At 34.4% G+C, this 12,338-nt stretch overlaps 2 protein-coding genes across 2 annotated transcripts in view; both read right to left on the bottom strand.

Annotated features, from left to right (window-relative positions):
- Positions 1–1,701: 1,701 nt before the first annotated feature.
- LOC149734615 (platelet glycoprotein 4-like) lies at positions 1,702–11,494 on the bottom strand. Its single transcript, XM_089880017.1, has 14 exons — positions 11,363–11,494; positions 10,775–10,944; positions 9,669–9,819; positions 8,687–8,917; positions 8,278–8,372; positions 7,757–7,806; positions 7,629–7,698; positions 6,880–7,064; positions 6,216–6,337; positions 5,875–5,948; positions 4,290–4,385; positions 3,644–3,770; positions 2,869–2,965; positions 1,702–2,126 (listed from the first exon to the last, which is right to left on the bottom strand). The coding sequence occupies exons 1-14, from the start codon at positions 11,483–11,485 to the stop codon at positions 2,041–2,043; spliced, it is 1,677 nt and encodes a 558-aa protein (XP_089736143.1). The 5' UTR covers positions 11,486–11,494; the 3' UTR covers positions 1,702–2,040.
- Positions 11,375–12,338, bottom strand: part of LOC149734613 (lysosomal alpha-mannosidase-like) — a 28,581-nt gene continuing 27,617 nt past the window's right edge. Inside the window, exon 24 of the mRNA XM_089880005.1 lies at positions 11,375–11,500. Coding sequence (XP_089736131.1) covers positions 11,493–11,500 — 8 coding nt within the window. The 3' untranslated portion in view covers positions 11,375–11,492. The remainder of the gene's footprint in view (positions 11,501–12,338) is intronic.

Here is a 12,338-nt window from a genome sequence, read left to right as displayed (position 1 = left end):
CCAAAGTGAGAGAATGCATGATCTCCAACCAAGAAAAAAGAGAAAAAGGCAACTGGGGTCAAAGAGAGACTTTGTTTTTGCTCAATGACACAAGCTGGTATACCACACAGCTGTCCTTTGTCTATTTCCCAGTTCTCTCTTTGTTTAATTAACTGCAATTAAAAGATAATTATACTGTGTGGTCTCAGCAGAGAGGAACAACCCATAAATTGATGTCACACTATTTGATAAAAACTCTGCTGTATATATTTGTCATTTGTGTGCGTTAACTTAAATGTCATGTAATTTATTAACCATTTAAAGAAATAAAAATAATTTGTTTAAATTCATAAAAAATAGCACAAAAATCGAGTACTATACCTTGAAGAATTGCATTGCTTTAAATATCCCAGTTCACTGTAGCAGCCTGTTTTTAAAGCTTTGTCAAATACATTCGCTGCTGTAATACACATGTACAACACCTATAAAAACAAGTTTTATAAAAAGCATAAGCATATCAAAATTATAGTTATAACTGAAAATGGGACTTAAAATCACCTAATTTAATATAATTGCAAAGTTTGTACTAACATATATTGGTAAGTAACCTATATATTGTCAATATAGTATAGCTAGAAGGCATTATCAGTATCATGACTATAAACATTATCTGATTATTAATACCAATACTATACCAGACTTGCTGGTTCTGCCTGTATACACTATATGCCATGGTTTTTGCTTTTAAAACCATATAGTGCCAATGATTACAGTTGCATGCTTTACATAACCAGTAACCACTACGGTTACATAACCACTATATGGTTTCATAACATAAGATTTTCTCCTTTAAGCAACAAAAACAGTTTCTTTAAGGAGCTTCTCCAGACAAATCTAGGTTAAAATCTTATACAGTTACATAATGATTATAAAATATATTAAAATGCCTTGGGTAAATGAAGCACACGAGAAAACTGTACACCGTATACTGCGTCTAGCTATCACATACAATTACTAACCACAAACGGCTGCCAAATAGCTTCATAGGAAACGGGATCACGTGACGGTACGCATGATTTACGATTACGTAGATAGAAATACAGCAATTTGAATTTACCCATTTTTCAAGAAATATGCAAATGTTTTGGAATATTTTTTACATTTATGTGCGAATATAAGCAGCATATGCTTTCGCTTCCTCGTTGCACAACACCAGTTATTCAAATAATCGATATATCGTGTTTGGAACAAGCCAGCATCTGGTAAACGTCGATATTTTTCGGCAGCCGTCGCCTGATAACTTATTGTACCCGATAGTTGTTTGTTTTGTTGTTCAAAATGTGACGCGTTTAATTGAAGGATTTCTTAAAGTGTGCATGGCGCGTGTCTTTTGTTAAGTAGTGTCTCGTCCGTAGTACATACACAACCATACGTGCTTTTGAACGCAAGCTTCCCTACGGGTATAAAAACTTTTAGTTTAATTGCAATATCCTGTTGCTTGTATCACTGTGCAAGTAAAGAGAGGGATTAATGCAGCAGTCGTGTTTATATAAGGAATATATGCTCGAGCAATCTCTGAATACGCCCGGGGTGCATCCTTTGTGTACCAACGATAAACTGAAAGGCAAATAAGATGCTAAAAGGAAAAGGATATTAGCAGCTTTAAATCTAGTTTATTACAGCGAGAATGGATCTACATAAAAAAAACGTTTTACTAAGATAAACTGAACGTGGAAATGAACTCTCTTTTTACGAAACAGCTGTACACAAAAAAATAGGCTACACGTAAAATCATGCAGTTTGATACCTATTTTTTACATTACTTTTTATGGTAATGAAAAAGAAACCACTATCATTACACAACTGGCCTAAATGCAAAACATTAAGTTTTCGGAAATTTTGCCGAAAGTAAAATTTCCGAATTTCAGAAAATTTCGGAAATTTTACTTTTCTGAAATTTTACTGTTATGTTCTTTGCGCTTCAATAGGTACGGTAAAAGTTGAATACAATGTATTTAAATGCACAATGTGTGACTTCAATATTCGAGGTAGGCTTCTTTTTTAAAACTTCATTCCTTTTTGGTTTTCAATTAACTCCGTGGTCGACGTTGTCGATGTTACACGTGTGTTAGTATGTTCAGGTTCGCCTGTTTTTTGGAAGATTAATCATATATACAGTAGGGTGGGGGAAGTTGGGACACCTTTTTGTTCCATTTTCTCTTCCCATTTAGTAATAAACAAAAACCTAAAAGTTGTAAAACCGTATCCTTAGACCTCAGTTAATTGTTTAAAATACGATCAGGATAGTTCTATGATGTGCTAAAAGTGTCCCATCTTCCCCCACCTCACTCTATATATAGTTCTGTGGGGTAAGATGGGATACCGTTAGACGCTTTACTGATTTTATTTTGCCTAATTACCAACCTTATTGAGAGCCGCGGGGCTATAGGGTTATATATAATGGTTTTCTTTGTTTACTATACCAAATGAGACGAGTAAAGAGAATTCACATCTTACCCCAAACCCAAGAATTCACATCTTAATATATGCTTTTCCTATAGACTATAGGGAAAACATGCAATATATAGTAAACCGCAGCGGTTCCCAAACTGGGGTCCTGCAGCAGTTTCAGACAGTTCGCAATGTACAGCAATAATTGTGATTCGATAATAAAGTTTTAGTTTTTTTTCTTTAATTGGTGTGGTTTTTTTCACTTTTCCTTTAATTCTAATAGGGCCGCGAAATATCAAAGTATTGTGAAGGGTCCATCAGAAATATCTTTAGAAAAGTTTGGAAACCGCTGGTATAGAGTGCTTATACGAATTTCTTTAAATGCCGTCTCTTTTCTTAACTCCTATCGTAAATATCAAAAGCTTTTGTTATACTCACCAATTTTATATTCTTTAACGTCATCAAATACATTTTCATTCTCATAAACGTTATAAGATTTCATTTCAGGCACTGCACCGTTTGGTTTACGGGTGTCCTGTGGAAATTGAATATAGCATATAGTTAAAATATTTTTGTATTGTAGGGTGGGGGAAGATGGGACACTTTTCAATCTATTTTCTTTTCCAATTTGGTAGTAAACAAACATTTCACGATATTTTTATAAAACGTTATTCTCACGGCTTCCATAGACCGTTGTTTATTGTTTAAAACACGATCAGGATATTTAGTTATTATGTGTCAAAGGTGTCCCATCTTCCCCACCCCACTATATCATTTTCTAAATGAGCACGTAACGCATTATAAAGCATTGAACACACGTTTTAGTGTTCAATTACCTATAATAGTAGGGTGAGGGCCGGGCCATTTTGCACAAAATACCCAAATAATGTTCTTCGTTTTTTAAACAATTAACAACGGTCTATGCGGAAGTCGTATATAGGGTTACAGGTTTATAATTCTTTGAATGTTTTTTGTTTAATACCAATTGGGACAAGGAAATAGAATGAAATGTGTCCTATCTAGTGGGTAAGGTAGAACACATTTTCATTCTATTTTCTCGGATCATTTGGTAGTAAACAAAGAACCTTCAAAGAATTAAAAAAACGTATCCTCACGGTCGACGTTAATTGTTTAAAATAACGATCGGGATATTTGGATATTATGTTGTAAAAGTGTCTCATCCTACCCCACAGTACTAAAAAGTATTAAATACCTTTTCGTCAACATTACTGTAATGGAGAACGACAAAATAGAACAAAGGTCCAAGAAATAAAAGCGAACCAAGAATACATAGAATAATTTGTAGAATGTACACAACTTCTGCTGGCAGGACAAGTAACCTGTGTAAAAAGACGTTTAAATATTTGGTTTTCGTATATATAGACTACAGCCGCAACGTAACTTTGAATAGTGATGCATGTTATAGACATAGGGAATTGTAATTTTATTTTATTTGGCGTAGAGTTATTAAACATATATCCTACAAAAGAAAGTGCAAACGAGCTGAAATATACGTTCCGGTGGGGCGTTTGACCAAAACAACAAAATTTTTAATTTTTATGGTACTAATAAATGCAATAAAACGAAAAAAGCGAAATATCATTTCAGGTATACACGACTTATTTACCATACGTTATTTCAAAACACACATTTTAGCTTGTAAAAATTATAAGACCGGAATTTATGTAACACGCGGTAGCAAAAAAAAGGCCGTAATATTTGTTCTTACCATCTGCTTTAATGCACAGTAGCGCGGGAACATTTTTTTTACGATATCCAAATATTACGTAACCATGCATGTGTACTTCATATATTCGACTTTAAGAGAAATATAAAAACTGTATAGTTATACGACTCACCCATACAGTAGATCTGCATCAGATTTACCAACGGTTGCACTTTCGTTTATCCAAACGACTGGAAAAACTAATTCTTCGTTGATTTTACTAAAAACACTGCAAAACACACAATACAACAATATTTATAGTCGTTTACAAATACAATGATAGCTTATAGCTACAGTATATTTTTAAGGGATACCGTTACGACCTAAATCCATATTTTTTATTATGTTTTCTCAAGACTATTTGGGAGTCATGAGGATACGGTTATATATTTTTGAAAATAAATCCTCTGAAATAACGGCTAAAGATGTCGCCCTTGGTATAACTCAAGCGGGAACCAGGTATAGTAGGGTGGGGGAAGATGGGACACCTTTAATACATAATATCCAAATAGCCTGATCGTGTTTTAAACAATTAACAACGGTCTGTGGAAGTCGTGAAAATACGGTTTTATAATTCATTGAATGTTCTTTGTTTACTACCAAATGGAAAGAGAAAACTAAACGAAAAGGTGTTCCATCTTCCCCCACCCTACTATATATATATTTTTTTTTTATCCTGACCAGAGTCAGGTGTCGAAAAATAGTCAAAGTCTCATTTAAATGCTCCCCTCCGCGGAATTCTTTAGAACCAGGTATAAGTCCGGCGCCGTGGCCTAGTGGTTAGCGCGCCTGCCTGTAACCATTAGGTAATGAGTTCAAGGCTCGTCGCTGCTACCATTGTGGGCGTATGTGTCCTTGGGCAAGACACTTAATGGCAATTGCTCCAACCCAGTGGTCACTAATGGGTTGTCTAAATTATCAGTCATACATAAAAAAATGAAAAAATCAACAAAAAAAATAATTACCCACAAAGTAACATACATGGTAACTCGTAAGCTGGCACGAGGTGTTAAACCCGTGTAATAACGACTGTCGTTTTCCGGCCACGCGAGGATAAAGTACGTTACATTCACATTCAAGAAGCACCTCGGTTTTATAACGACTGTCCTTGCGCCGCCACGCATGACAATGGATAACATATAGTCGGTTAGATGGCACGTATTTAAAAATACTATATAACCGTATTCTCATGAAAATGAAGGATTCAGGTCCCAGCGGTATCCCATCTTAATCGAGAGTAGTATATTTATCTATACAGTAACGAACAAATATCAAACATTTTAATTTATTATTTTTTGCTCGTAGAAGACCATTTTTGCTGTGATTTTAGCCGCAACTTATAACATAAACCATTTGTTCCATATATATATAGTATATGGAAAGATGGGACACCTTTTCTTTCTACTTTCTCGTCCTATGTCTCGTCTGCCCTATTTTGCAGTAAACAAAGAACATTAAAAAATTATGAAACTGTATCCTCACGACTCCCATAGACCGTTGTTAATTGTTTAACACACTATCAGATTATTGGGCACGTTAGTGACCATATAGATCCTTTTTCGTCGAACAGTTGTTTTTGGCTTTGTTGTTGTTGATAGGGCGATTTTTTCCGCATTTATCTTAATTCTCAATTCTAGCATTTTTCTTTAATCTCTTGTTTTGATATAATGTGCTAAAGGTGTCCCATCTCCTATATATACTTACTTTATTATACTTACTTTATTTTAGGAGTTGGCTTTAAAAGGATATTGATTTGTAAACGTTTGTCCGCCTTAATTGCTGCCCCTGTAAACTGTAAAAACAACAGCTTTAAGTATACCAAACAAAACATATATTTTTTTACTGAATATAAGCGCTATAGCTTGTGTGCGCTTTATAATCTCACGACCCCCATAGACCGTTGTTAATTGTTAAAAACACGATTAGAATATTTGGGTATTATGTGCTAAAGGTGTCTCGCCTTAACCCACAGTACTATATAAAAGCCAAACTTATAAAATAAAAAGATCAATAAAAAAATAAAGAAATTCTTTTAAAAGACCAATATCATAATACGTACAGGTTCATACACAAGTGCAGCTTCATGTTCTAATACGTTTGGTGGTTCGATACCCGTCGTCATGTTTAGGTAGAAACCGTCACCGTACAAGAAGTGTGGTGAACTTATCATAATGGGAGCACCTGGGATTACAAGGAAATGTATGAAAATTTAATGTTATTTGTGTAACGTTATTTTGAAATTAATTTGATTTTATATAATAGGATGGGGGAAGTTGAAGCACTTTTTAATTTTATTTTTTGTTCCATTGAGTGGTAAACAAAGAACATTGAAAGAATTATAAAACCGCATCCTAACGAATTTCAGCATAGACTGTTGGTAATTGTTTAAAACATGATCAGGATATTTGGATATTATGTGCCTATCTTTCTTCATAGTACTATATACAAAAATATCTTTAGTGTTTACGCACACTTTTGTTTCTATCAGAAGTTTAACTTAAACATAAATTGCTCGTTTGTCTGCTAGGTGTAGTGGTCACGCTTATTTTGTTCCAAATAACTTTGTTTTAACAACTGTTGTTTTGTCGCTATATCCTGTCTTTTGTTTGCAATATTTATTTAAATGTTCTTTGTTTACTGTCAAATAGGACGTAAAAATCGAATGAAAAGTTGTCCCATCTTCCCCACCCTACTATATATAAATACAAACGTCAAACACGAACCAAATTGGCATCTGTTGATCAAAATAGCTCCATCATGATGACATAACGGGCTGGTTGTATCCGGGCAAAAACAAAAGTTGTTTTGATTTTTATCAGGGCACTGAAACACTTCTGGTGGTACAGCGTACTTCCAACCTGGTACACGTTCAAGTACAACTTCTTCAACAAACGTGGCATAAATTGACCTTTTGTAAATGATGACGTTTTAGGATATTGGTATAGCGGTTATAGTGTATACGGTAACCCGTAAGCGCAAACAGAACACACGTGTAATAACGATTATCGTTTTCCCGCCACGCGAGGATAAAGTAAGTTACATTTAAAATTAAGTTACTCTATATACTGGTATTTATATGTATATAAGTTAGTAAGGTAAAATCAGAGTTAAGAATGCAGTAAAAAGTAATAAATGAATAAATATAACATTTAACCTCGCGTGCTAGAACTACGACAGTCGTTATAACACGGATGTTTTGTTTCATATACCTCATGTCCGCTTACGAGTTGCCACATAGCAAACTTTATCTGTGCTTACATATTTTTTTGTATATAGGTTATAATTTTGGCAACCATAAAATGGGACCACTGGTTGGATTTTCGTTAAGTGTCTTGCTTAAGGACACAATTAACGCCGGCAATGGTAGTACAGCGCATTTTTCCATATAATCTCTGATGCAGGGACGTATGCACATAATCATTAGAAAAAAAAACACAAAAATGGAAAAAAGCCTTAATGCTAATCATATAACCTGCAAATATCATCTACAAAGAAATAAACTGGGTTTTCTTGTGTCATGAATGGCGGGGTAGTCGTTCCATCTGTAACGATATTTGTGAGTTAAAAGAAATGAATGTCAAATTCACAAAACTACTCTACCAGTTCCGTTAAGCATGTTGCATTCTTTTGACCCCCAGTAATTTAGTTCCCTGTAATAGTATATGGAAACTGGTAAGTAATGGAAATATGGATTACATGTTTCAACCAAGTAAAGTTATGGTGGGGTGAGGGAATGAACATCTTTACCACATAATAATATCCATAAATGTCCTGAACTTGTTTTTAACAATTAACAACGGTCTTTAAATGTTTTTTTATTTACTACCAAATGGGACGAGAAATAGAATAAATGGCTGTTCTATCTTTCCCAACCCTTGTATTGCTGTGAGGTAATATGGGATATCTTTAGGACCAAAATCACATATTTTCCGATTTGTTATAAACAATTAACAACGCTCTATAAAAGTCTCGAGGCTACGAATATGTTATTCTGTAAATATTATTTGTTTACTACCAAGTGGGACGAGAAAAGGGGAATGAAAATTTCCCATCTTACCCCACCCAACTATATAGGTTTTAATTGACATAATTCACTTTATATAAAAGTAATATTTTCTTACGTTTGATTCTTATAGGCAGTTATTATGTTGGTTAAATCAGTCGCATCTTTTCCAGTGTATACTTGGTAGTCGAACCAGCCGCGGGAATCGTTGTACTGGAAATAAAAATAAACTTGAATGAATAAAAGAACGAATAAATAAATGAATGAATTAACGAATAAAATTTATTTCGTCTCTTCGGTCACGATAACGAAGAAAAAGAGAGTTTACAAAAGCGAAAAGACAGGTAGTATTGGTTAAACAACAGTTGTTAGAGCACGCTTACAGTTAAAAACATATAGTTAAAGAGATTAGGTATAAAATAAGACAATTGTGTTATAACAACGCCAAGTTTCCGATCCTAGGTAAATATATTTAAATCATTCATTCAACTGTCGTTAAATAAAGAACAAAATAGTTTCGTACTTACCGTTGAAAAAAGTCCAAAATCTGGAATTTCAACACCCGTTGTTTCATTCACAAGATTCGCGATCAAGTCAAAAAAATTATCTTGAAAACCGAATAAGATGTCGTTTACGGATCGTGTGAATATTAATTTGGTTCCAGTAGTACGGTATATAGTGTTCAAAGCGGAATAGATTGCATTTGGTGTCGTTTGGTTTCGTTGAGAAAATACAAAGTCCACGATTGCGGGCATGCTCTGTGATATACAGTAACGTTAAACATAGAAATAAATATCATAATAAACCATGTTGAACATTATAAACTAAAAACTAAACTCTTCAGTAGTGCTTACTATAGTAGGATGGGGGAAGACGGGTCACCTTTAGCACCTAATATCCAAATATTTCTGATCGTGTTTTAACAATTAACAACGGTCTATATTGCGGTCGTGAGGATATGGTTTTATAATTCTTTAAAAGTTCTTTGTTTACTACCAAATGGGACAAGAAAATGAGTGATAAGGTGTCCCATCTTCCCCCACGCTACTATATATATTCACGTTATTTTGCGCCGAAAATAGAATGAACAAAACAATAACTGTATTTTGTATTCCGTTAAACTGACCCTCTTTTAGGTTCGTGAAGATGTAGATTTAAATTCTGTAAAATATCCTTGTTTACTACCAAATCATCACCTAAAAGTGGCATACATGGTATAACTCGTAAGCTGCTGGCCGGAGGGGTGTATGAAACAGAACACAGGTGTTATAACGGCCGTCGTTTTCCGGCCACGCGAGGATAAAGCAAGTTACATTCATTCATCAAATTATTTAAATCCAAGAATGTAATAAATGTAACTTACTTTATCCTCGCGTGGCCGGAAAACGACAGTCGTTAAACACGATTTTTTTGTTTTATACACCTCGTTACCATGTATGTTACTTTGTAGGTGATTATTTTTTGATATTATACTAGGGTTATAACATTAACTTGCTTTAAAGTACTCACAGCGCCAATAGGATTAACAGTGGTAACCAAGTCACTTAGATCTCCTGCGGATCTTTCACGGTCGAACACAATCATTGTCTTTTGTCGATAATATACTTGTTGTGGGACGTCATCATCAAGAAAATGCACTGTGTCTTTGGAAAGATACTCCCTTGAAATAATACATTACTGATGGTTTAACTTGTACCAACATATTCTTTATGGATGATAGGCAAAATTTTGCTCTATTACCGCAGCACCCGAAAATTTACGTATTTTCATGTCTTGGAGCATCGAACAGGGTATACCATTTGGTTACGACGCAAACCCCTAAACCAGTGCTTTTCAACCTTTTTTGGGTTGGTGAACCCCTAAAGCTGTTGCGACGAACTCATGCACCCCTGATTGCTTTAACGTAAAAATAATGACGTTTCTCGATTCCCAGTTAAATATATAATTCATATACAAAAAAAAAACTGTGGGAAAGTGGCTAAATATGTTAAAAATGTTCAAAACTGAATAGTATTGCTGGAAATTGTTAAAGTTTGTGATGCATCCTTGTATACCCTTTTGCACTGGTGCACCCCTGGCAAATTTTGGTGCACCCGTGAACCGTACACACCGGTTGAAGAGCACTGACCTAAACCACTGAGCCACAGTGCCGACCTAACTGTACGAACATATGATGAATCGGCCACGCTTTTTAATTGACACTTTTCCCACAATTTTTATCCATACCGTGTTTTAACAAATGTGGTTTTGCTATTGGTTTCCGTATATTCCTTTTTTTTGAATAACATGATTAAATGAATGAATGTAACTTACTTTATGATTTTTGCTATCGTTTTCGAAGAGATAAATAAAAATTATGTTATGTTATGTTTTATTAACTTGTTCGAATAACTTTATCATTGTTTGTGGGCAAGATAATTAACTTTCATTGGTTTAAATCAGTAATCACGAATGGGTTGTCCAAATTTTCAAAAAAAATCCAAACATATCCGAAAAATTACGGGATAGTATGAGCTAAAGCTCTCTTGTGTTATAACAGCAAGGCTCTATCACGCCAGGATAAATAAATTACTATTTTATTAAAATTATAGCACTTTCTAATATTTTAAACCCACCTAAAAACATAAGGTCCGACTTCGTGTAGATTTGGTTTCACGTATGGTTTTCTTGGAGCTAGAAATTCGTCGCCGTTTGTCATGTTATACAGGTAGTAAGATAAATATGTTGGAGTTGCTACTTCGATCCAGTTATCATACATAAGCGTACCAACTGCGATAACGCTTTCCTAAGCAAAATAAAGTTGGTGTAAATTAATGTTTTTTTTTTATTTGGAAATATTAAAAATATGTTGCACGTCGTGGAAAAGTGACTATATATATATAGCGTGTCTGCTTTTAACCCGGAGGTAATGGGTTTAAGGCTCGTCGTTGCTACCATTGTGAGCGTATATATGTCCTTTGATAAGACACTTAACGACAATTGCTCCAACCCAGTGGTTACTAATTGGTTGTCCAAATTATCAGCCATAAATAAAAAATGGAAAAAATCACCCACAAACTTACATACATGGTAACTCGTTAGCTGACATGAGGTGTATAAAACAGAACACCCATGTTATAACGACTGTCGTTTTCCGGCCACGCAAGTATAAAGCAAGCTACATTCATTCAAACATTCAATAGATAAAGTAAATGGTATCTTACCTGTAACAGTATTTGGTTGAAAAGATCTTCAAACACAACGTTAATAATCCCACCAAGGATAACCAATATACCACCCACAATCACTGTAGCAATCAAACCACATTTTTTGTTACAGCAACCCATGTGTGTCTTATTCAGCTAAAAAAGAAAAAGTAGAAAGTTGAACATATATATATATAGTAGAGTAGGGGAAGATGAGACACCTTTGGCACGGAATTTTCAAATATCCTGATCGTATTTTAAACAATTAACAACGGTCTATCGGAGTCGTGAGGATACGGTTTTACAATTCTTTAATTGTTCTTTGTTTACTACCAAATGGGACGAGAAAAGAGAATGAAAAGGTGTCCCATCTTCCCCCACCCACACTATATATATATATATATATATATAGTATATATAGTGCATTAGAAAACATAGCTGTTCTCTGTTCTTAAATAAGGCTATAGTAGATTGTGGTAGATTGGGACACATTTTTATTCTCTTTTTTATTTCCATTTATAAAACAAAGAAAATTTACCCTACCCGTATCCCCCCTGTTAAAAATACGATCAGAAAATGTGGGATTTACGTGCTAACGGTATCCCATCTTACCCCACAGTACGATACATTACAAAACTGCTTATCTAAAAGCTTACCCGAGTTCTCATAATTTATAAATCTTAACTGTAAACCTTTAACTACAAAACTCTGCTATAGGATTGCTTAAATCTGCTAAAAACTGACTTGAATGGCTAAAAAACTTCTTAAAAACCGATTCGCTTTAGGTTGAATAATCATTACACCGCAATTAAGTCTAATTTTTAAACTGTAATAACCCATAACGTTAGCCCATCATATCATGTGTGTGCGGCCAGATTAACCACGTATCGCTTAACACTGGTCGTGTGGTAATGTTAATCAGTTACTAACATTATTTTTTCTGTTGCGTGCGAGAAGCATTAGCAAAAGACAATAAACATGTCAGGATATTTAA

This window comes from Ciona robusta, chromosome 6 (genome assembly GCF_009617815.1).
Source record: "Ciona robusta chromosome 6, ASM961781v2".
Taxonomy (NCBI): Eukaryota; Metazoa; Chordata; class Ascidiacea; order Phlebobranchia; family Cionidae; genus Ciona; species Ciona robusta.
Note: the sequence above shows the minus strand (reverse complement) of the source record. Positions and strands in the feature narration are given on the sequence as shown.